Source organism: Lissotriton helveticus, chromosome 9, assembly GCF_964261635.1.
Source record: "Lissotriton helveticus chromosome 9, aLisHel1.1, whole genome shotgun sequence".
NCBI lineage: Eukaryota > Metazoa > Chordata > Amphibia > Caudata > Salamandridae > Lissotriton > Lissotriton helveticus.
This window is the reverse complement of record NC_136070.1, coordinates 424,514,162-424,540,260: the sequence shown is the minus strand read 5'-3', so window position 1 is coordinate 424,540,260 and position 26,099 is coordinate 424,514,162. Positions and strand designations below refer to the sequence as shown.

General features: G+C 44.4%; 2 protein-coding genes across 4 annotated transcripts in view; one reads left to right on the top strand and one right to left on the bottom strand.

Annotated features, from left to right (window-relative positions):
• The window catches only part of TECPR2 (tectonin beta-propeller repeat containing 2), a 512,189-nt gene extending 507,855 nt beyond the window's left edge, over positions 1 to 4,334 (bottom strand). The window contains exon 1 of one of the 3 annotated variants that reach the window (XM_078660212.1): positions 4,142 to 4,334. The gene's annotated coding sequence lies outside the window, so the exon portion shown is untranslated. The remainder of the gene's footprint in view (positions 1 to 4,141) is intronic. The other 2 variants (XM_078660215.1, XM_078660213.1) reach the window with 2 other exon arrangements.
• A 455-nt stretch (positions 4,335 to 4,789) lies between these two features.
• Positions 4,790 to 26,099, top strand: part of CINP (cyclin dependent kinase 2 interacting protein) — a 90,544-nt gene continuing 69,234 nt past the window's right edge. The window contains exon 1 of the mRNA XM_078660211.1: positions 4,790 to 5,177. Coding sequence (XP_078516337.1) covers positions 5,171 to 5,177 — 7 coding nt within the window. The 5' untranslated portion in view covers positions 4,790 to 5,170. The remainder of the gene's footprint in view (positions 5,178 to 26,099) is intronic.

Here is a 26,099-nt window from a genome sequence, read left to right as displayed (position 1 = left end):
AGGTCAAGGGACCTTTCTACATACCCTTCGGGATTGCCAGCCCTGAGTGAGTTCTGGAGAAGCCCACAGGTTAGAGCCTGCAACAGATGTACAGATAATCATGGGAGCTCCACTGATCCTATTGGGGGTTTGGAGCAAATTGGATGCAAATTCCTACCAACACATATTGTTCAATTTAGGGTTCCTGCTCGCAAAATGAGAAATAGAGCGTAAATGGGAATCCCCAGTGGCCCCAGGCATAAAAGCTTGGGAAAGGAAAATGGATATAAGCAGCACACAGGAAAATGAAAGTGATCCCGGTGACCTCAGCAAGTAGGAAGGTCAGGGGGAGGGGGGTAAGGTGGGGAGTGGGGAGTCGGGATAGCAAGTACATGTGCTATGGTTGAAAAATAAATAAAATACTTTCATTTAAAAAAAAAATTTAAAAAAGACGGTGTTCAAAAGGTTGCGTTTTCCATTCTTTCTGGCTTTTTAAGTATGGAATCCAGTGCTTCCATCATCTCTTTTTGTCCCTTGGCTAAGATACTTATAAAGAAGCAAAAGATGAGGCTGAGGCTGAGATTTGGGTTGATCCATCTAAAACCTTACGGGTACGGTAGGAGGGGCAGCGTATTGAGATACTGTGCAGATTGTGCCAAACTGGAGCAGAATCTCCTTTCCATGTTATCTGCATTTGTAAAGTGCAACTACCCTATAGAAAATTCTGGGTTTTCCCCAGTTTTAGCACTCTAAACATACCCACCTGCAAGGAGGAAACTGAAGACTGCTTAAAGGGGAATCCACCCAGATGTCCTCACGCTTCTTTAAATTCCTAAAAGTGGCAATATCCGCTCTACAGGCTGACCCGGAAGCCCTGGGTTTTTCAGGTTCCATGATCCGTGTGGTGCAGAGGTAGCAGGGGATGGCCATGATTTCTCCCTTCGAGGCAGCCACTCAACTCCCCCTTGAAAACAGCTAGGGGACAGAGACTGGTCAAATCTCCATCCCCTTGAGAGGCAGCTAGACACCTTCCCTCACAGACTAGGGTTTGCAGGGATAACATTTATGGCTCTGTAAGTAGCAATGAAGCACCCGGAATAAAATGTCCATAATACCCTTGCCATTATGGCGGCATTTGGGCACCCCCATTAACCAGCTAGGGGACATAGGGATAACGTCAATAGCATGTTAATAGTACTCTGAAGCACTTTAATTTGTACTTTAATCTGCAGCCTGCCTAGCAGCCATTGTGTGTGTGCAGAAAATGTTCTTCATGAGAACTGCAGCAGCTATGCATCCACTTTTACGATCCAGGGGATCCTGGAATGGAGGGGATCCTGGAATGGCGTTAACAGCACTGTAAATAGACCCAGGAAACACATTAACTTGCACTTCAAACAGCACTTTTATTGACGGTCTATTTAGCAGTTCTTCCCCCTGACCCCGCTGTGTGCAGAGATTTTCTCTACAAGACTTGTATTGCATGTATAGCACTTAACAATATTTTCAGCAGATGTTAAGTGGGCTCCATCACTACAGTTGCTTTTAGATATGGTTCGATCTGTGTTTGCCAGCTTGTCCATACAGACTTACATAGTATGCCCTTGGGGGGGGAAGGAGAGGGGAGGTGATTTACACATTCGCTTTCTACCGCCGGTCCTGTAAGCAGCGGCTGCCGCTCAGTACAGACTTTAACCTCTAGGAGTCTAGGGCATGGCCACAGCCATGTTGTTATACCCTCTCAAAATAGGCCCTATAGCAGCTTCTAAGTCAACCCTAAAGCCATAAGGCTTGTGGTTGATAAATGTAAAGTTGTATATTAATATATGACCAACCTTATTGGCTATTGTAAAGCTTTTACTGAAGATTTAGGTATTTCAGTTTTTTTGCAACAACGCTACAATAGCTATTCACGGCAATCTTAAAGTTATGATGAATGTTTTTGATCAACTTAAAGGCTTAAATTAAATATATGTTCAATCATATTTGCTATTGTAAAGTTTTTACGAATGCTTAGTCCTATCAGAATTTTACCTGTGGCGCCTCAATAGTAATGACTTTTCATAACTGAACACAATTATGTACTAGTTTTTAACACCAACTTTGAAGCTGAACGACCTTTGAGTGCCAATCGACTGGCACTGGTTATTGGAATAATTGTTCTTCTTTTAACGTACGTTAAGATTCGTTCAAATTTTAGCAGCGGGGGGTTAATATTGTAATGATTATTGATAATTGTACAATTGTTCAATAAAATCTAATAAATTGTTTAAATATTTTTTTCCTTGAAATTATTCTTTCCTTGCAAAAAGTAATGTTTCTTGTTTAGGAAGCTGAAACATTGGTAGAAAGAAACCAAACAAAGTAAAATGGAACAAGGAATTATCTAAGTATGTTACATTTGAAAATAATTTTCACCAGGCACGTATATCCATGAAATATACAAAATAGATGACTCTTCATACCACAAATTACAGCTTTATGGCATTATGTACCATATGTGGTAGCATAATTCAAATTTCAGTAAGTGAAAGCAACCATCTCAGGGCATGAGTATCAATTAATTGTGACGATCCCACATGTACGATTTAGAAAACTTTTATTCAGCATAACAGAACATATTTGGCTAGGGAAACCAAAACCCTCATTCTCTACCTGTCAATTCCTATTCTTGAGTGAGAGGCATCCTGGTGCATACGAAAGGGATCCTAAAACTAACACAGATTGTATCAACAGCAGGATTATAAATTATGTCTAAGCATACAACTGTGGTAAGGGGGTGGATACAATTATTTTAAATCCATTATTTTCAAAATGTTGATTCCTTTTTTGAGCAGAGATAGGGCGAATTACATAAAATAGCTACCATCTTAAGACGCGGACAGGGAAATGCAACGGTTTATAATAAAATGGTTGTTCTCAGGGGTGCTATGGAGCCTACATTCAAACGTAAAGTGGTGAACAAATGATGGCATGCCAAGCCAAAGAGATAGTCATCCAAAGTAATATTCATCCAATACTGCAACAAAAAAAAGGAGGAATGAACCTGGGCGAGATAAGCCTCTAGACTTGCCTTTCATATACGGCATTAACTGTAAACATGAGCTTACTTAAAACTTACCCCAAAGAAGAAGCGTTAGCTGATTAGGAGCAATCTTATAACATGGAAGTATGAAAAACGCATTTCAAATTGCAAACAATGCACACTAATATGAAAAATCACTATAGACCACATCCAAGTAGTCTCATGCCCTAGTAAGGGTATACCTAAACCAATGAATTCCATACGTGTGAAATCGCCATACCAAACGTAAACAACTTCCAGAGACTATCTGCCTCTATGGCAAATCATCTCATCAAAAAAGTACAATTATGTACGGGATAAATGCACTTCAAATAATAATAAGTCCCCACATTGCTCTGTAATCAATATGTAATAAGAATAATATATTTTCTATCAATTCTTCTTATTTCTGACATGATCAAGCATAAAATAGCCAAAACATGTTATTACTAAACATATGGTACTTCCTGAGGGCAAGAGTAACGACATTAAAACAAGAGTCCATATTGTCATTCTATAATTTATAATAAGAAAAAAGGAAAAGGCGTATGCTGCTATGATAAGCACTGACTCGGAAAAGATGATGTACACCACAAATATATGTGAGCATCTGGGTAAAAGGCACAAAGGCAGAACTCCAATACTACATACGTATAATTCTCTTAAACAACAGTCCAGTACTACAAATGATGCAATCCTGTAGCATACTGCCGCCTGGTAACCATGATTTTTCAAGATGCTGTGTTCCTGAATGTGCAATAACTAACAACTGGGCCCATGTTATGTATATTCGTTCTTTTGTCAAACGCACGTATTGTGTTTCGACGGACAGTCATACTTCGAAAATGAAACTACAACATCGGGAGTCTACTATGTAGTTAACTAAAAGGTCACATGTGGCTACTGGTAATGCTAATGGAAAAGGGCTTGTTGCCAACTATGTGCTACTGGGTCAATATCATTAATTGGGTGTCTGATGGTGCGCGACAATACAGTCTGGCACAGATCATCAGGTGTGTGTCTGACTGTCCCCTCTTTCGCTTCAGACTCGACCTCCCTCATGATACCCGCTCCTCCCTTCCTCCGTCAACTACTAACCATTACAGGTGGCATGTTCTTGACGGTGCCAGGTCCCCCAGTAGCATCTTCATCAGGTGTAGCGGTTAAGCGGAGGCTGCAGTTTAACTCCTGGGTGAGCGTGAGTCTACGACCTGATACTGACAACCTACTAACCGACCAATCAAAGTGGCTCCTTCTCTGACATTTCTCATAACAGGAAGTGACGATGAACTCCGCCCGCGACATCGTACACTAGGAAACAGAGTAACTTTCTTGAGAGATAAAATGACGGACAAAGCTGTACCCGCGCCATCCATTTTAAGAACTAATAGTTGTCTTGGTTCAAAGTTATTCCGCCAAAGGACCGAATGTTTTTGAGGAAAAAGCGCGTTTAGCTTACAGCCATTTCATATATGAAGAATTATCTTTTCTCGAATTGTATAAATAATGTGTATTTATAATTATGTTTCGTTAAGTATACTGCAAAAAAGTGGTTTATGTAATTTGGAAGTAATTTCTATTTATTAATTCTGCATATTTTTTTGGGTGTGTTCGAGTAAAGCTAAAGCCTTACATAAAGAACGTTGAATATAGTGTAGTTTCAAGATGGCTACTCTATTCGTCCTGCTCGATAGAGCGGCTGCCGTTTCTTTCCATCCAGTCATATGGACAGTAGTTCTTTCTAGAGTTAATTCAGTGGCTCTGGGTTTTCCTGTCCTCCTCGGTCACTGGCATCTTTCCGCCTTGTATGTGTTGGTTTCATCTGGCATCGTGTGGATGTTCTATTTATTAACTTTTTCTTTTGAAAAATTCCCCGTTTTCTGTATCCAGTTGGTGTTCAGAACTCCCTCTTTTGCTGTCATTTATTCTTCGACCTAACGTTTGGCCATATATTGACTATTTAAAAAAAAAAAAACATCTAATAAGTGCTCAGTGCAGCATTTTCGCATTCCTCGTTTTCGGTTCAGTTGTTTTGGAGGACTGCATTGCCCCGCGGCTGGATGATCGTGTCAGGCTGTACACATGCTGCAAAAGAAGTAGGGACAGTTTTAGTAATGCGCACTCGGGATGGACGGTGAGTTTGTTCGTGAACATATGTAACATGTAAATGTACACTGGAGGCGATTTCATATATTAGTTGACAGATTTCTGTAGTGCTCGTGCACCATGAGTAAATAAGGATGTTTTATAATTAAGGCTCCTGGTTTTTTGTTTATACTGGTTATTACAGATAAATACAGACAGGCTACTGTTTTCTAGTCTGTATCGTACATGCCAATAGACCCGATTCGGGTGGGAGATTCCCTATTTGAAGCAAAAGAATTGCGTTATTTTTGCTATCCTGCTTGAAATAGCTTCGTCTTCAATGGGGCAAATACATTCCCTTGATTCTTTTTTTAGAATCTCCCACTTTAATCCTCTAAAATGTTGGCATGTAAACTGTGGTTATGTTTAACTGTGCATCTCAACGAAAATTAAGTTGTGTTTTGATGATTGTAAATGCTGCAGTATGCAAGAAGGAAAGGGGTACCCCCGACTAGAGTTCCTAATTTCGGGATATGTGGCCGTGTGTCAATACAATAATTAGGAACGAGGTAAAAGGGTGGATAATTACTGACAAGAGAAAAGGAACACTAAATCATCAAAAGAGTGCACGGTACAGATAAGATTTGTGTATTTTTATTGAACAATCATATATCAAAAAAGGGGGGAGGGGGGAGGGAAAAACCAATATCTTTTATACATTCATTGTGTTTTGGTCTCCGTTATATTTATATATTCTACAACAGTATGAAGTTATGCATATTTGTTTCTCTATGCAGATTGTTTGAGATTTACATTTGTGATACTGTCTAGATGATTGCATTAAAAAACATGGCTAAAAATTTGAGTATTACTACGCGCGTTTCGGCTATTTAGCCTTCATCAGGAAGCCATGATGAGTTGTTCTGTAGTACCCGAAACTTATTGATGTAACGTCCTGCGATGTTGGCACGGGAGAATAGGATAAATCTCAAACAATCTGCATAGAGAAACAAATATGCATAACTTCATACTGTTGTAGAATATATAAATATAACGGAGACCAAAACACAATGAATGTATAAAAGATATTGGTTTTTCCCTCCCCCCTCCCCCCCTTTTTGATATATGATTGTTCAATAAAAATACACAAATCTTATCTGTACCGTGCACTCTTTTGATGATTTAGTGTTCCTTTTCTCTTGTCAGTAATTATCCACCCTTTTACCTCGTTCCTAATTATTGTATTGACACACTGTAAATGCTGCAGTCCGCAGGGACTTCAAGGCCAATAGCTATGTGCATTGACGGGTAAGATGGTTTAAAAATATATATATTTTAGTAATGAGGCTTCTCAAGCAGAATTAGCATGTTTTAATGGACGTGTTTTGCTTTATTATATGTGGGTTCGCATATAATTGAAACCTGTCAAGAATTCAAAATTTGCAAACATACGTGACAAGAATTTTCAATTCTATTAAGGACAAGGAGGCGAGGATTATGCTTTTCTCATTTCTTTATAAGGAAATGCTCAGCAGCCAATAATAGTAACAAAAAACTACATTACCCATGAACACCAGGGTATAACCATAGAGTATACAGTATAAAAGGTCATAATGCTAGTCCTTCTTCCTCTTTCTTTGTCGAGGAAACAGTTCAAGTCGAATAGGGTAATCCAACGTAGACCATTAGGAACAGAAGAAAGCACGCCGCAGAGGTCCAAACGAGCTGGATGCAGGCAGCAGAAGAACACTGGATCCCCAAACCAGGAAAAAGGGGAAACGAAGACGGATGACACCGGCAAACTCTACTTCGGGTCAGAACCTGAAAAGAGACATACAGCCGTAATACACATATATAGTGCAAGAGTATAAGAATTCAAACCAGGGGGGGGGGGGAATAAGGGATGTGAAAGGTTTGCAACATCATCAATACAGATTACAGCAAAATAACAATGCAAATCAATAACAATGGGTGGGATAATCCTCGCCTCCTTGTCCTTAATAGAATTGAACATTCTTGTCACGTATGTTTGCAAATTTTGAATTCTCTGTCAGGACAGGAGGCTCCGATTATGCTTGTTCAAAGCTGATCCACCACCACAGAAGCAATATGATAGATTGGCTTATAATAAAACGTTTTGAAAACAGAATCAGAAGACCAATCTGCGGCCTTCATAATGTCAAAAAGAGTGACACCCATGGAGAAAGCTTTAGAAGCCATCGCCCCACGTGCAGAATGTGCACCAAACACAGAAACATCAATGCCAGCTTCTGACATGAGCCATCTTACCCAGCGCACTAATGTAGCAGGAGTTACAGGGCGAAATGGTTTCTGTAAAGCAATTAACAACTGACCCTGCATATCTGAACGTAAAGAAGCAGTACTTACTTCGTAATCCTTGAGACACTGCACAACGCAAAGGTTGGGATGAGTGGGAAAGGATGGATAGGTAATCGAAGCAGTATTAGATTTAGTACGTCTGGAAAGACGAAATGTAACGCCTTCTGGAGTAAAACTGCGACCCGCAGCTGCTTGCGGGACAGCAACTGATTAGAGGGCCAAGCCTCTAAAAACTGCAAAACGATGGAAACATCCCACAAAGAGACATATTTAGGACTTGGCGGTTTCGTGAGACGAATACCTTTAAGCAATTTGGAAATGAAAGGATGTTCACCAGCAGGCTTACCATCAATCTGGATACGTCCAGCCGAAATGGCGGAACGAAAATTGTTGACCGTCCTATAAGCCAGACCTGAAGAGGCTAGGGACGCAAGGAAATTAATAATCAAGGAGACATCTGCTGAAGCGGGATCAACCTCCCGTTGAACACACCAATCACACCAACGCTTCCAAGCTCCTTTGTACCGTTTGTGAGTATTGGGTGACCAGGCCTCACTAATGAATCTGGAAGCGTCGCTAGAAATGCCTGGGATCGACCAGCGTTCCCCGAAATCCGCCACGCCAGCAATTGGAGAGTGCCGGACAGAATCGGGGGATGCGGATCTTCGAGAGGATCCAGCAAAAGATTCCACTTCTGGGGAAGAAGGATTGGAACCTCGCAACACATTTCCAGGAGAACCGGGAACCACGCTTGAGCCCTCCAGAGCGGAGTAATCAGAATCAGATCCGCTCGATACCGTTTGGTGTAAGCCAGAACCCTGGGGATCATCATGAACGGGGGAAACGCATAGCACAGAGCCGACGGTCAAGCCTGAAGAAAGGCATCCGTAGCCAGGGCTAGCGGATCCGGCCTCCAACTGTGAAATAGCGGAAGCTGTGTGTTGAGGCGAGAGGCAAACAGGTCTATGTGACACTGGCCCCAACTCCGAAGAAGAGAGCGGAATACGCGAGGGTGAAGCCTCCAGTCGCTTAAATCCCGAAGATGTCTCGAGTGCCAATCCGCAATCTAATTGTGGCGACCGGGAAGATACTCTGCAATAACAGTGATCTTCTGTTGCAGGCAAGAATGCCAAAAATCCTTGGCTATCTCCGCTAGCACTTTGGACCGAGTTCCGCCCAGCTTGTTGACATAGCGTACTGCTGACACGTTGTCCATTCGGAGGAGTATGCAGCAGTTGGACTGATGGGGAGTAAAGCACCTGATCCCAAAGGAACCCGCTAGGAGTTCCAGACAATTTATGTGGAGAGATAATTCCTGATGAGACCAACGACCCCCCCCGTCGAGACAGGACCGCACCGGGCTCCCCAACCCCAGCGACTGGCATCGGACTCTATCACCAGTTCCGGCGACGCACCGAATAGGGCTCGACCATTCCAGGCCTCCATGTGGTCTAGCCACCATTGCATCTCCCACCTCACCTCCTACGATAGAGGAATCTGATCTGAATATCTGAGACCTTTCCGGAGATGTTGGATCTTCATACGCTGCATTGCCCTGTAATGCAGAGGACCCGGAAAGATCGCCTGAATGGAAGACGCTAACAGCCCTACTACACGTGCCAACGATCTCAATGACACAGTTTGTCTGGAAATAACGGAAGTCAACTCCCTCTTGATATAACAAATTTTCTGGTTGGGCAAGAGAAGCTGACAAGCAATAGAATCGATCTTGAAACCCAGAAAATCTATTGACTGCGTCGGTGTCAAAACCGATTTCTGAATGTTGACCAGAAAACCGAGAGATTGTAAAAGATCGATGGACCACTCCAGATGAGTCAGGAGTTTGCGAGGACAATCCGCCATAAGGAGAATGTCGTCCAAGTAAATAATCAGACGCACACCCCGAGCTCAGAGATGTTCTACAACCGGCCTCAGAAGCTTCGTGAAGCACCACGGTGCTGACGAGAGGCCGAACGGGAGAACCTGATACTCGTACCAAACACCCTTCCAATGAAACTGATATGCGTCCTTGAGATCCAGACGGACCATCCAATCTCCCTCGCGAAGGAGATCCCTTAAGAGATGGATGCCCTCCATCTTGAAGTGTCTGTACACGACCCCTCAGTTGAAGTCTTTCAGGTTGAGAACAAGGCGCGATCCGCCCCCTTTTTTCTCGACCAGAAACAATGAGCTGACGAACCCTCTTGGATGACGGACAGTGGGAAGAATCGCCCCTTTCTTGAGAAGAACGTCGATCTCCTCGGAGAGGCAAACTTGATCTCGAAGGGAAAAACTTAAAGGAGTGGGAGGGTGGATCTGATGCTGGGGCTGGTAAAACTCTATCTTGAAACCTTGAACAGTTTCCAGCACCCATGCATCGCTGGAGAGCATGCGCCAGTTGTTGAGAAAAAACTGTACTCTGCCCCCCAAAACCACATCGCAAGCATGAATCGGGCTCACCTGAATTGTTGGAGTCTTGATAATGGCCTTGCTGTCCTCCGGAACGGCCTTTTCCATAGTTCCCTCTACCCTTGCGGGAGGGATAAAAGTTCGCTCAGGTGGAAAATCCTGAGCCTTGGCCTCCTCCACGCTGAAAGTTGTTACCTCTGTGGGGCTGTTGATGTGAACCTCGGCCGAACGAGCGTCCACGATGTCGTCCGGCCTTGGCAAAAACAGGTCGCATAGCGCGACGCAATGAAGCTTGCGCTCTGTCAATGCCACTGAAGGTGGAAACAAATTTGGTCAGCTCTTTCAAGAAAGGCTGGCCAAATAGAAGGCCTTGCGCCTCCGGACCCGACTCAGAGGTAGAGAGTTCCGCCAGTTTAGGGTCTAATTTTAAGAGAATAGATCGGCGTCTCTCGCAAGATAAAGCACAATTGGTGTTCCCCAATTGGCATATAGCCCTCTGCGCCCATTCAGTTAATTCATCAGGGTCCACAAGAGCCGAAGCTTCCTTGGCCTGGAATCCAAGATCTAGAAATTTGGTCAAAGGACCAAGCAAGTCGAGCAATTTGTCTTGGCAAGATTGCCAAGACCTGTCAAGGCCCTTTTTGGGGTCCTTTGCGTACTTTTTCAAGTAGGTGACCATCATTGGATCTACCTCCGGCGTTTCCGCCAAGTGATCCGCGAGATCAGGCCTCGGACATTCTGAGCGGAGCCTGGCCCTAACATTCGTATCAAAAGGCTGACGTATGTGAGCCTGAACATACGCTGCAACTGCAGGAGAAGGCAACCAAGATGATGAATGAGGGTGAAGAATATCTGCAGGCTCAAAGGTCAACACAGGGGGACGCTCAGGAGCGTCAACAAAATGTTCTTTGCAGACTCGTTTCCTTGGTGGAGGATCATCATGGTCCGAAGAAGCTGAAGTATGAACATGATCAGAGTCGTCAGTATCGTGAGGTGCAGAAGACTTGGAGGCCTCAGCCGCCAAAGATTTCGCTAATTTTTGGAAGTCCGACCTGTGGGGATTGACAGGAGATTTTGAGGACTTCTTAGCAGTCGGCAAACAACCCTGTTGCTGCGCATATTTATTCAAATGCCGTTTGAGTGGATTAATGGCATGCACTAGCGCCTTATTTACAGACTGCTGGACACCCTTGTCCAATTCTTCAACTAAATCCTGTTCCAAAGAACCAGAATCATCTTCCCCATAATAGTAGTCACCTTTATCACAATAGTAGTCTTCTATGATACACAAGGTGTATTGAAATAATGCCCACAAGATGACTGGAAGAAAGTATGGCGTGCCAAAGACACTATGCAGGGGGAGTGCGGTAAACCCCACAGCAAGCCAATAGAGCAGGCACCAACCTGACTCAATTTGAATGAAAAGTGGAGGGAGTAAGGCCTGCTGACACCAAGAAACACACTCTAGGCAAAGCCTATGCACAAAAGTAACAACCAAAGCTCACAGAACTCCGGCGTCATACGGGGTTAATCTCCAAGCAGGCTGTGGGCTTTGACTTTCCTCTAACCTGCGTTGTGAAGAATGTCACAGAGCCGGAAAAAAATGCCAGTGCGCATGCGCGACACGGCTGCCTGCGAAGACACGGCTCGAGAGCGCTCGCGCTCCCTGCACAAGCCGGAAACCCCTGCTCCCGCTCCACGCACAAGAAACAAGGCAGCAGACAAGCGCCCGGTCTCAGGGAGGTGACCACACGCTCCCGGGAACACTGTCACAATTCGGAACAGATTGACCCACCTGTAGATCCAGACACGGCGGGAGCGAAGCAGATGCTAGATTCACTCTTCCCTAGGAGCGGTACTCCAAGTGAGCAATACAAAGAACGCACCACTGGGAGGACCCTGCCCAGGGAAGGGGGAAAATGGAGAAATAAAATATAAAGGACTGGCAGCCAGAAATCATCCACAGCACAGAAGGACGGATGGAACTGTCACTTTGGGTCTGGGATCTGTGTACCTGCAGAAATACACAAGTGACACTATCAGTACACCCTCCCCTATCTTGTCTCAACGTATACTATATTGGTAGCTGAATATATCACTCACTGGGATAAGCTGCCACAAACGCCCATACAAAAACAGGTGCAAAAAGGCAAAAATAAAGAAAAGAGAAAAGAATGTCGAACAAGCAGAGCTTCACAGTCTGATGAGCAAGAGTCTAGTAGTGAATGTCAATACCAGAAGAAAGCTACTAGTGTATAAGTGATTGGCATTTCCATGGAAGAAAAAATATGCATTCAAAGTTCCAGAGCGCAGCCGGAAAGCAATCCCTCTTGTCTCCTCACAAGTCTCTGTAAACCAAAAAACTCCGAGCAGCACCACTGCTCGTAATTCCACAATCCCACAAGTTTGTGAATCCAAGGTAAACACGAGGGAATACCAAAAATAAATCCCCACTGAACTGTTAATTCAAAAATAAGCTCACAGTTCACGGTTCGCGCACAGTGAAAGCTGAAGTGTCTCTCCTGACTTCCAGCACGGCTCCTCACAGCGCGGCTCAAGAGGTCAAATGTCAAGCATACCGAAGGGCTGAAGGCGTCTCTCACTGCTTCCAGCGCGGCTCCTGCTCGTTTGTTTCCAAGTTCAATTCCAGGATAAAAAACACGGAACACCATGTAAGCAGAAAGCAACCTCCTGCTTCCTGAGGCTACAAAGTTCCTTAGCCCGTTACACGGACCCACGATATCAGACTCTCTGATTCTCCAAACTCCAGACAACTCAGTAAGGGCTAACACTAAAGTGACAAGCACCGAGTGCACTGAAAAGGAGGCAGATATAGAAAAGGGAGGGGAACAACATGACAACACAAAGAATGGACTAACACACAGGCATTCTGGGATATGGAGTCCAGGGCACACAGCACCTAAACCGTGACAAACACACGCAGCAATTATGGGCCGAAAGCGAAAGAAAAAACGGCAGCGGGCACAGCAGGCTACCGGAGCCGGAGCGCTCCAGAGAAACGCAACACACAGCGCACTGCAAGCGCTAGAGTCAAAGCATACAAACTAAGTGAATAACAAAGTACGTCAAAGCAATCACAGTAACGACATGCAAATACTGGAAAGAGCACTTAACTGGCTGCGGAGCAGCAAAGAAAGAGGAAGAAGGACTAGCATTATGACCTTTTATACTGTATACTCTATGGTTATACCCTGGTGTTCATGGGTAATGTCGTTTTTTGTTACTATTATTGGCTGCTGAGCATTTCCTTATAAAGAAATGAGAAAAGCATAATCGGAGCCTCCTGTCCTGACATAGAATTCAAGCAAGAGTGTACATTTATTGGTTAAGCAAATGTGGAAATATATTAGTTTCAGTTTCGATTTTTTCACAAAAAAACAGAAATAAGAGATAACATCTGAAAACTGTAGATATGGAGAAATACAGTCTTAAAAGGTCGAAAAAGAAATACTATAAAAGCACAAGCCCTATTTATAATAACACGAGAACAGTGGTGCTAAGGTCTTACATCTAATAATAAACAGTGTGAGCTAAAGTACGGGAGAAGAGCGTGAGATAATGGAAGTGTTGGAACCTAATGGAATTCAGGGAAACGAAGGATGGTATAAGTAATCTAAGACCTGCAATGTGAGGAGGGAACGGGGAAAGCAGAAAAACACAGGGGAGAGAAAGAGGCATGGGGAGGGACCAAAGACAGAGGAACAGTAAAAGCACCCAGAGGCAATAGAATATGTGTTCAAAGACTTTTTTTGTGAAAAATATTTTGCATGACTTCTTTGGTTTTTAACTTTGTAATCCACTTAGCATTACTGCATGTTCACGTGTATATTTATAGCCAATGGTCGGTGACTGTCATTAAACAATTAAAAAGCGCTGAATGAAACGTTTGACACAGAAAGTAACATATTCCCGTTAAAATAGCTCTCCAGTAGTCAATGACAAAGTACATGAAAGGCATAATTTTTATTTTCCTCATCAAGTGTTCTATTAAACAAATCCAGGGTTTGCCAAAAGTGTAGCTGTTTTGTTCTCAGATCAAAATAATTGGCATTTAGGCATGTGCTGTAAATGCAATATATTCAGTTAAATTGCTCATTGCAAGTGTAAGTTAGCAATAAATCATTATGTCCGAAAAACTAGTTAGTTGCCTTAGATATTGGGAAAAAAAACAAATGTTGAAGTATAGGAAATCCTCTCACATATATACATATTTATTACAAATCATTTCAAGCTTCCAAAAGGCCTAGAAAAATGAGTGAGCATCAAAGCAATGATAAACTAACGGAGGCAGACCTGTAAAAACAGAAGGCAATGCATAACTTACAAATGATTCCAACATAAGCGGTCCAACTTCTCAAAGAATATTACTGAATGGCACCCTAGCATACACCTAGATGTGGTCTGCTACTCCGTATTCAAGCGAACATGTTTATTACTGGTCAGCTAAATAATAATTGTAAACTACATTCAACATATAAAATAAGTTCTCCATTAACCTGTCGTGAATGTTGCCAAACCTGCGTTAGTGCTTCCCTGTGGCTGCCAGTTGAAGAATATAAACAGAATCAAGGGTCGAAGAGCTGGCATCGCTGTTATCTACAGAATACGCTTGTCTGCAGCCTCACCTTATGCACCATCGCTGATTTCAAAGCACCCTCTTCATAATGTCTTTGGACTGCAACTTTACTCACTCAAGGCTTCTAATGTGTCGGCCCACAGGCCATTCCAAAGCCTTCCGAGAGGCACTGACCAATTTTATTGCTCCATTGGTCATCAAATCAGCCAACTTTAATATCCTTGGGGATCTCAATCTCTACCTTGACACCATACATGACAGCGATATTCACAACTTCATTTACACTCTCGTTGCTATGCAGTTAACCCAATTAGTCACAGACGCCACACAATCCGGTGGCCACCTCTTAGATCTGATCTTTTCCAATCTTAGCTCCTTATGGGCCATGACCGCTCTACCCATGACATGGACTGACCATTAACCTTTTTAATCCATCCATCCATCTGGCCAAACGCGTACGTAGACCCCAACCAGATTTTTAAACGCCCTTGGCATAAGCTTGACTTCCAAGAATTTGAGCAGTTTATTCAGGCCAGCCGTCCTCCGCTACCTCCAACTCAAAGGCAGCACACAACACCCTGTAATCTTGCCTCACGTCAGCCTTAAATGTCTTTAACCCTGCCAGACAGGTCTCCACCAAGAGGAAGCTTGCTGCCCTTGGTTCAATTAAACTCTTATCCAGGTCAAAAAGCAATGTAAAGCCCTAGAATGCTCCTGGAGTAAAGTACACAACCCTTCACTAAAAACTCAATACAGATCAGAAAACAAAAATTATCACAGACTGATCATGAAATCTAGGGCAGAACGTTTTTCTAATAAAATCAGTAATATTAATGACCCTGCCAAAACTTAGTGAACAGTTGTGGCGGGGTTGGAGAAAGGGACCGGAGACTGGATCGAGGTAGGTAAGGTTTTATTTTTACAAAGAACTTATTTTCCTTGGAGGACAGTCTTTCCCAGGTAGGTGCAGCGGGATCCGTTGTGGCCTCGATGTTCGGGGCCCACTTCTGAGGGCTAATCGTCCAATCGAGTGGAAGGAGCTTCGGGTCTTGCTTGAGCAGAACATTACCTCCGGACCGTATGCGGGAGAGACAAAATTCCAAAGGGTACAGTCAGACAGCCGTCTGTTTATTTATATGCCAGGGGGCCCAGGGAGTGAGGAGGTCACCGGTGCTCATGTGAATATATACAAAAATGATTTCGAGTGCACTAAAGTGAGGGAGGTGCAAAATAGGGAGGGGGAAACAGAATAAGCCGGGACTCGCGGTGAGAGTGCTTCGGGAGGGTTATACCGGCACTAACTGTTATCGGAACCGCCCGCCTCCCTACCCAGCTCGACACCCTCTGTTTTACCTGGGAGAGTCACACTCCTCCGTGAGTGTGGCTGGGCGACTCGCGGGGACGTTGGCCTCCAGGCGTCTCCTCTTCTTCGTTTTTTCGGCTTCTCTGATCAGCTTCGCGTTCTGCTTCCCTCCGTACTCGATTTCGGCAATCCTCACGAACTTCCTCGGTGTCGTCACACGCCGAGACCTGGGCTTCCTCCTTTTTCTCCAACCGGCAGGTAGTAACGTCATCCCAGGGCGAGGCTTCCAGCTCTGAATACGCCCCCTTAAAGGAGCAGTCCTCGTCCGCTTCCCTTTGTCGTCCCCAGAGCGGCTCCGTGTCGGTGTTCCAGTCATTCTGGGTTGTGTGAAGAGAAGGGAGAGTTGATGTATCAGCGACCCACCATTCCTTCTTAGGGGCTGTATCTTCCAGGAGCGGGGTCTCCTTGCTACAACAGTCTTATCGAAACCAGCGCTATCTGCAGACCCCATTGAAGCCTCCAGTGGTTACTGAGAAAAACTTGCAGATTATCTTACTAGCAAGATAGAATACATCTACTCACACTTTCCCTCTGTTGTTCCCAATGCGAGGTCAGATAGTTCGATTCTGTCAGCTGACAGTTATCCTACGTCCTCGCTCAACTCATTTATCCCCTTGTGTCTGCCTGCCCTCCAGACTCTACAGCCAAAATAAATCCAGCTCCCCTGATGATCCGCTCAAACCTGATCTTTTTATCGAGCTGCAGGATGCCCTCCTCTCTCCCTGTTTGGGATTGATCAATCTCTCTCTGTTATCAGCTGTTGTGCCAGGCCCATGAAATCAAGCTAAAGGTATCCCCTCCTGAAGAAACCGTCTCTGGATGCCTCTATGCCTGAAAATGTCCGTCCCATTTTGCTCTTGCCTTATCTTGCCAAGGTCCCCGTGAGGCATGTCAATAACATCCCGACCAAATTCCTGGAAGACAGTCGTATATTGGACTCATCTCAAAACAGCTTCAAGGCTGCACACAGCATGGAATCCGCACTCCTTGATGTCAGTGAGAAACTCTCCATGCCTCTGGATAAAGGCAGATTATCAGTCTTGATCCTGCTTGACTTGAGCACCACATTTGACACAGTGTCTCACAAAACATTACTTGAGCGCCTACAGGGCATTGGTGTAGGCAAGTTTGCTCTGTCGTGGTTTGCCTTCTTTCTATCTGAGCGCTCCTCCCAGGTCACCTCTCCTCCTCATGGCTCCCAACCTCACACTTTACACTATGGCATCCTCTACGGCTCTTCATTGAGCCCTACCTTGTTCAATATATTCAATATATTCTTTCAAACTCTGGAACAGGTCGTTAAACCTTCAGGGCTTGCGCTGTTGCATGCTGGTGACACCCAGCTCTTTCTTTCACTCTTCTGTAAGCCTAAGCAGAAGATGGCCAACTGCCACAAGGGAATGGTGGCTGTAGCAGAGTGGATGAACTACTATCTTATCTTCACCTGAAATCTAATTAAACCCAAATACCTTTACCAGGCAAACATACCCTTGTCTGGGATGACCACTGGTGGCCTACCTCCCCTGGGTATCCACTCAAGCCCAAGTTCTCTTTCCAATACGTAGGAGTTTGGATTGACAACACTTTGGCCCTTGAGGCTCAAGCCAAATCGCTAGTTTGCACTTGGTTCTGGCTTAGGAGAAGCCTTGAACCCATCCTAGGCCTCTTCAACCCACACACCCATCAAAACCATCAGTCAGGCGATCATTCTGTCCTGATTAGATTATTGTAACACCAGTGGCGGCTACTCGAGGGAGTGCTGTGGGGCGGGGGAGGGGCAGGGAAGGGGGTAGTAAAGTCAGGAATACGGAGTTGAGTAAATAAATAAAACAAATGACATTGCGCACTGCATCGCCGATTTGGCGTTGCAGCGCGCGCAATGTAGTTTGTTTTATTTATTTATTTACTCTACTCCGTTCGGCAGTATTCCGGAGCTTACTACCCCCCACCCTGCCCCTCCCTCGAGGAGCTCCCACTGTGTAACACTCTGTGCCTTGGAGCTAAGAAATCTGTCACCAGAAGACTCCAGCTAGGCTGCTATTCTCCCTTCCCAAATTGGGCTCCACCTGTGGTCTTCTCCGCAGGCTGCATTGACTCCCTGTGGACAAGCACATTCATTTCAAGACTGTGCATCGCCCACAAGAACCTGCACTCCCAGTTGGCCCCCATCCCTTCTAACCTCCTTTCACCCACCAGGCTATCGCGGCCTCTGCCGACCATTAACCTGTCCATTATTCCCCGAGTCCGGAGGATGAGAGCTGACTGCCGCTCTTTTCATTCCCTGGTCCCTTTGCTCTAGATCAACCTCCGTCTCTACATCAGGAACATCTAGAACCACTTGCCTTTTAGGAAATTTCTTAAGACGTGGCATTTCTCCACCTAACCTCCCCACGTCCTTTCCGCGTTGCCAGCAGTGGTAGCTCGTTTGTTGTCTGGGCCCAGTGCTGAGAAGCCCTGTTATTGGGGCAGCTATGCGCTTTACAAACCTTTTAACATAGCATAACAACAATGATGGTAATGTGACAAAAACAAACTTCAAGAGCTCGTGGGGGGTTGGCATGGCTTTCATTAAAATGCATCAAAACAAGGTATAAAGGTTCTAAATATCCCAAGCTTAAATTTTGTTTGGTTATCCTGTTGCACAATTCTTCCATAGCACTCTTAATCCATAGATCACATAAGTGTGATTGCAACCAATTTAATTGTGTGTCTGACATGAAGAATTTCCATCTCAGCAGCATCGTAGTTTCAACGTTTTGTGATTTTTCTAAATAGCATGCGTTTGTCAATTACTTGGCCTGGTAGCACTTTTGTGCTGAGTATTTTGCTGTTGTGAAATTGTATATAGGAAGCTCTTTGACCGTCCCAGCCTACCCTGTCAGGAAATCTACTGATATCCTGTAGAAGGGCCCATTCCAGACCTCATTCTGTGCATACTTTCAGCACGGCACATGTCCAGATTGAATTAATACTAACTGGCCAGCGGTGGATCAGGCAATAAGTCTTCAAGGCATTTATCAGCCGGTCGATGACTCACCAAGGCCACAGGGCTGAGGCAGTCATGTTCTAGGCTCTGACTGACTGTTTATACATAGAATGGCAGCATCTAGTGACTAGTCTGATTAAACAGTGAAGATAGAAGACCGAGTCTGATTGGCCTGCAGCGAAACCAATCAGTGTTGGTCCAAGTTCGTCTTTGAGCAGAGAGAAAAAGCATTGGATACGACGGTAGCCTTCCTTGAAAGTACTAAAATAAAAACAAAAGTCAATTGCCACTGTTAGAATGTTTTAGGAGCCAATGACTATACCGCAAATGTTTATGCAGAATGCTGGATGCCTACAGGTCGTTAAAATTGTAGATTTCTTTAAGAAAATAAATTTTGACATAAAATAGTTTATTAATTTCTATATTACTATTTCTACGTTATACTGTCACTGAAATAGATGATAAACCTGCAAACAAGCTTAATTTCTGTTTGTTGTGTTTCATAGAGCAATAAAGCACGCGGTGGTTTTACATTAGACAGCACAATATTTATTTCTTACAAAATTAAGTTGCTAACACACACTGAGTCATGTTTTTAAATGTTTTAATGCATATGTGTTTCATATGTTGTTAAATAATTGCATTTGAACTATATATTTATCCTCTAAGTTCCGATAGAAGTAATTTGAAAACATGTTGTTTTGTCATTTCTGCAGTCTCTAATCCTTGCCCAGACAGTTAATGGTTTTGTTGGCTATTTAGTTTGTAGTTTGTTTGCTGAGACCAAATGTCCATAATTTGGGACGGTTGGCTGCTTTTACTGGAAAACCTTCCACAGGGGGCCGTTTATACCCCTGAGCCCCTATTGGCCACTGCTTTTGTAGCACCAATGATGGATATTCAGCTGAAAGTATTACTTTGCTCTAGTGGATAAGTTACATGCAACTATCCAAGGAAGAATATAAGGGGATATAAGTACAGCTCTGTTAGACCTATCATCATTAGCTGATGGTCTGTCCAAATTTTTCCGCCTTAGTGAAGTGAACTCCCAAGGGGAAGGGTAGTTCTCCCCACATTTCAGCTGGAGGGGACACATGTTAGACCTGGCATCATTGGCGTGAGTCTCCCTTCCATTTTGTCGGATTACCTTCTCTGTGTTTGATAAGTTTTTGATGGTTATAGGCTTTGGGCACTTTGCCACTGCTATTCAGTGCCACAGTGCAAGTGCTCCCTATGTTAAATTGATGTACTAATTAGTGATTCCATGATTGGGTTATTTGATTTACTTGTCAGACCCTAGTAGAGTGCACCATGTGTGCCCAGGGCTTATAAATCAAATGCTGCTGGTGAGCTTGCAGCACTGGTTGTGCCACCCACAGAAGCAGCTTGTAAAGTGTGTCTCAGGCCTGCCATTGCAAGGCCTGTGTGCAGTCTGTGACTGCCATGTTGACTTGGCAAGTGCACCCACTTGCCAGTCCCTAAACCTTCCCTTTTCTTCATATCAGACACCCCTATGGTAGGCCCAAGGGCAGGGTGCATTATAAGTATAAGGTAGGACATGACCTGGTGTGTGTAGCATGTCCTAATAGTGAATTACAGCCATTTTTGTTTTTCACTATTGCAAGGCTACCTGTTCTCCATAGGCCAGAATGGGCAGTTAGATTATCACACCTTTTAATCCTAACTGACTCAGGGAACATGGTAGAAATTAGAATTTAGTATGCCTGCACCCAGAAATGTAAAATACATCTTTTAGTAAAGTTGGTATTAACATTCTGTGTTTGAAAATACCACTTTTAGAAATTAAGTATTCTCTTGTCTAACTAGCCAAAGCCTGCCTCTGCTAGGTTGTGTATTCCTTGTCTGGAGTTTGAGTGACAGGGCTGGGGGATTCCAGGAGACAGAATGAGTCAGCCCAGTGGTGAATAGGGAGATCTGCATCTAGATGGGAGGGAGGAGTTGCACCTGGGACCTAAGTAGGGCTGGGCCTTCACTCCACAATGCTGGCTGTACCTCCTGGGGTGCGGCTGATGTCTCTGCCCTGCACTGTGAAATAAAAGAAGGGGTCCTGTAAACAGAGTGCTCAGGAACTGGTTTGGACTAAGCAGAGGCCTCTCTGCCTTCAGAAGACAAAGAGAAAAGTAGTAAAAATATTGGGACTCAGACCCAACAACTTTAGGTCACTTCTGGGAACAAGAAACCTTTTGCCAAGGAGAAGAACCAAGGAAGCTGCAGGAGTTTGGACTGCCCCTCGGCCAGTGTGCCGTTTGCTGGGTTGGCCTGCAGTGGTTTCTTTATTGCCAAGGGAAAGGAGAAGGAACTTTTTAAGGACTTTCATCATCTACAGAATATTCTCCAAGGGCTTGAATTTGTGCTTGCCTCCTGCTGAAGTCTCAGGGACAAAAGACTTCATCTCCAGCTCCCCTCTGAATTTCCTTGCTGGGAATTCTAACTGCAGAAGCCTGCATGTCGCTGGGAGCGCGTCGCAACGAGAAGAAGCGTGACACCGCCGCAGCTGAGATCGTCGCAGCGCCGGAGAAGCCTACCACCACCGCATCTCCCAGGAAGCGTGTCTTCGTCAAAGCTGCCTGCTGTCGCATCACCAGAGAAGCGTGATGCCATCGAGAGAGTCGCCATTGCATCACCGGAGAAGCGTGTCGCAGGGCCTGTCGCGGCTTCAAAGTACAGAGTCGTCGCTAGGCTGCCAGGGCATCTACGCATCATCGTCGCATCAAGGGTGCCATCTTCCTTCATCGCACCAGGATTCTCGCATCGGGGCGCCATCTTGCGCATCACAACCGTACCACAAGCCGAGAACCTACGCATCATCCCTGCACCGGTAAGGATCACAACGCACCCCCTACTCTGCGCAAGCATTGAGGCGCGATGCATCATCTCCCCCCGATCACGGAACCGACGCATCTCCCCTTTTGAGAGCCTTTTGTTCATTTTTGCGTTACGCATCCAGGTACTTTGTTGAGAACTTTGTCGCATATATCATCTACTTGAACTAAGTAACTTTTACAATCTTTAAGTCAATCTTAAGTACAGTATTGTGGATTTTTGTAATTTGTGGTCTTGTGTTAAGTCTATATAAAGAATACTTATTTTTATAAAACCTGTGTTGTGTCCATCTGTAGTGTTTTCACTGTATTACTGTGTATATTCACAAATTCTTAACACACTGCCTCTGAGATAAGCCTGTCTGCTCGTGCCAATCGGGTGAACAGGGGTTATTTAGAAGTGTAATCCCCTTATCTTGACTTAGAAGTAAGGGTCCCTATTTGGACAGAGGTGAATACCATTGCCAACTAGAGACCCCTGATCTAACAAGCTCGAATACCAGGCTCTAGATGCCACACTCCTGGAATAAGGTGACTTTTTAGGTCTGGCCTAGGGACAGCGCTAGGTGTTTGCCAGCCTTACTGCTTGAAATAATAATATAGCCCCCGTCAGCTGTTTCTCGAGATAGTGCCGTTATCTTAATTACAGAAACAAGCATTGGCAAAGCCAGTAGGTCTCGCCTACACAAGAGCTATTGGCTTTGGCAATGCGTTTTTTCCATGTTGTAGACCAGTGTTGCTGCTGTTCAGCATGTCTAAAGGTTAGTGGCGTGGAGTGCCCTAGACTGGATTGGGGGGAATAGAGGGTCATAGACTGGATTTTTTTGAGTAAAGTTTCATTGAGTGGAGTGGGGGAGTAGAGTGTCATATCGTTGAGTAGAGTAGAGTAGAGTAGAGTTCAGTGGCAGAGAGTGTCGTAGAGTGCAGTGGGCTGAAATAGGGTGGAGTGGGCTGGAGTGGATTGAAGTAGTGGAGTGGATTGGAATAGAGTAGATTGAGGTGAATTGTATGGAGTAGAGTGGGTTGGATTGAGTAGAATGGGATGGATTGAGCAGAGTGCGGTGGATTGGAGTGTGGTGGACTGGATGGAATGTTTTGAGTGGGGTGGACTGAACTGGGGTGGGGTGGATTGGATTGGGATAGAGAAGGGTGGATTTGAGTAGAGTGGGGTGGATTGGAGACAAGTAGATTGGACTGCAGTGGGTGTGGATCGGATTGGAGTGAGGCGGATTGGTTTGGGGATGGGTGAACTGCTTGGGAGTGGGGTGGGGCGGATTGGTTTGAGGTAGATTGGGGTGGGGTGGATTGGAGTGGGATAGATTGGATTTGGGTGGATTAGATTGGAATGGGGTGGATTGGATTGGGATGAGGTAAGGTAAAGTGAATTTGAGTGGGGTGGATTGGAATGTGGTGGATTGGAGTTGAGCAGAGTTTATTAGATTGGAGTGAGGATGATTGTTTTGTATTGGCGGGGCCAGTTGTTTTGAATTGGAGAGGGGCAGATTGTTTTGGATTGGAGGGAGGCAGATTGTTTTGAATTGGAGAGGGGCAGATTGTTTTGGATTGGAGCGGGGCGAATTGTTTTGGATTTGGAGCGGGCAGGTTGTTTTGGATTGGAGTGGGTGGATTGGATTGGAGTGGGGTGGGGTGGATGTGATTGGGCTGGATTGGAGTGGGGCAGATTGTTTTGGACCAGAGTGGTGCAGACCGGAGTGGGGCAGATTGTTTTGGATTGAAGTGGGGAGGATGGAAGTGGGGCAAATTGTTTTGGATTAGAATGGGGTGGGTTGGGAGGATTGGAATGTGGTGGATTGGAGTGGGAAGAGTGGTTTTGATTGAAGTAGGGTGGATTGGATTGGTCTGGGTGGATTTGATTGAGTGAGGCGGATTGGTGTGGGAAGGGGTGGATTGGCTTGGGGGTACTGCGCGATTATGTGTTAAAGCACCATTTCAGATATTACACTTAAGCAAGAAGCAATGTTGCTTTGCAATAAGATAATCCTCATCATTTGAGAACAGTGCCCACAAGCAAAAACAAAGGAAAACATGAGTGCAAAGTGAGAATAGAAGACAAGGCAAAATAAAAGAAAGTTAACTATAGAAAAAGAATCTTTGCAATTGTTTGTCCTGCTGGGCACATTTTAGTCAGTTACCTGCCTTCTGTTTGCAGGGCACTAACCATTCAAAAGAACAAAATAGTACCTCAATCACGTCAGGAGCAGCTGGTGGGCCCTGATTACGTTGAACCAATCGGTGCTTGGTCCCTGCTCCGCAGAGAAGACCGGGAATGATGTTAGGCCTGCCTTGACGAATTACAAGGCTGTAAAGAAGAGTGCCACACAAACCAACAAATGGAGATCAATGGGCAGGCTCCAGGTTTTCTTAACAACAACAGTGTCTTACAAGCAAGACACACGCGCTAGCACATGCTTTTACAGGCTCGACCCCAAAAAAGGGCAATAGGCCATCCCATTTCATCTGTTGGCTTTGCTCTCAGTGTCATTCGTGTTTTGATCAGCTTAGTGGACAGCCATTCGATTCTAGGGGTGTCAGGCAGTGTGAGTGACAACATTTTCTAACTTTACCTGTAACTGCAGATGGAAAGGGCAGCTCTTTTCCCTGAGATGCAAATGGGTGCTTATTTAGCCACCACTAGATGCTAGGCACTCTAGCCCTCCAGGGAGCAGCTCTGTGCAGCTCGAGGATAGAAACTGGAGGAAGCAACGTGACCTCACACATTGAGGGTGAAATAAGTGTGTAGCTTGGTGGCAGAGCATCTTTCTTTGCGACACTGCTGGGTGCATGCACCCATATTCAAGCTTACATTCTTTCGTTTCGCTGTTGCTGTTCATTCACCCTCGATGTGCAAAGGCCATGCTGCAGCTCTTACTTCACTCTTTACATACCACGCACATGGATGGACAATGGGCGGGGAAGACACACTGGCAGTAGAAATAAATCCCTAGGTTGTGCTCATGTGAGACAATGATGCAAATACAGGAGGCTGTTGCCAGAGCTTGATCTGTGCTGCTCTCTCTATGAGAAAAGTTCAGCCTGCACTCACATTACATACTCCATCCTTGACTACCATAAATATAAACGACGTTTGTTGCTGGATTGTGTACCAGATATTGATGGTTAAACACTGCAATGCACTTTAAAAGAATTTGGAACAATCCTTGAACTGGTTCTCTGTTATAAGTGAAAATGGTGGGCAAGAACCTCTTCATCACGACTGCTGGGAACACCACTATTGTGTCTTTTTTCTATGCCCACTTCCAGAGTAGTGCCCCGATTACTTAAGAGTTATCTTCATTACTCTTTTTAAAAAAAAATGTTTTATTGATTAATATTCATTAATCTTAATCTAACCCGTCCTCATCTCGGTTATTACTTGGTGCGGATTGTTACTATTGTTAAGGACAGGAAACAAAACGGGAATGCTTCTAATTTACCACACCTACCATCAACTGGGTTCTATAAGTAGTCTAGCATTCTCTAAGCACTTCCTGTAATCCAACTCTTTATCAAAGGCCTGGACGTAGAGAGGGTCGGCTGGTCATCACTTGTATGAGGGCTAAGAGTAAAAAATATTATCAGTAAGTAATTGGCGCATTGCCTCTACTTGTCCCAGTCATTACTTTTGATGTATACCAAAACCATAAGGCCTTTAACCAAAACATGATCACCAAATAATGCAATACCTATTGATTTAATTGCAGTTAGAAAATTATCATGAATCAAATTTATTAGGAAAATACTGGCAAACTATTACATTGCTGACTGAGACTCTCCAAAACCACCATTGTTCTGTTTACTCTGCACATTTTGAAGTCTATAATGCCTTATGAATGTGTGTTGTGAGGCCCAGGTACTGGCATTGCAAATCTCTTCCAGGGATCCAAGGAAACATTCAGTAATTCAGCCCAAGAGGCTTCAACACTCCTGGTGGAACTTTGTTTCTTCCAGAATCAATCAGGCAAACAATGTAGCTTCCTTAATCCATTAACCCAATCATTTTAGAAGCCTGGAAATTGCTTTCTGTTTATAAGATAAACTGACAGATAATGCCTAACATCCAACACATTTAGTAACTTTTCTTCTTCAGAAAAAAGAAAAGCAAAGAAAACTGGAAGGATGATCTCCTGAGAAGTATGACATGAAAAATCACCTTCCATAGAATAGTAGGATCCTGTTACAAGACTACAGCATCACACAGAAACTTTAAAAAAAGGAGGGTGACGTTGAAGAGCATAGTTCCCCTAACTTCCATGCTACAGTAATTGCACTGAAGAAACACACTTTGGCTAAGATCCGCAGTGCTCAAAGCTAAAGGACTGCAAATACTTCTACATTAGTGGGAGATCCCAAGGAAGCACAAATGCCAGAGACGTTAAAAAACAGAGAAACACTTACACATTCTAAACTAGAAC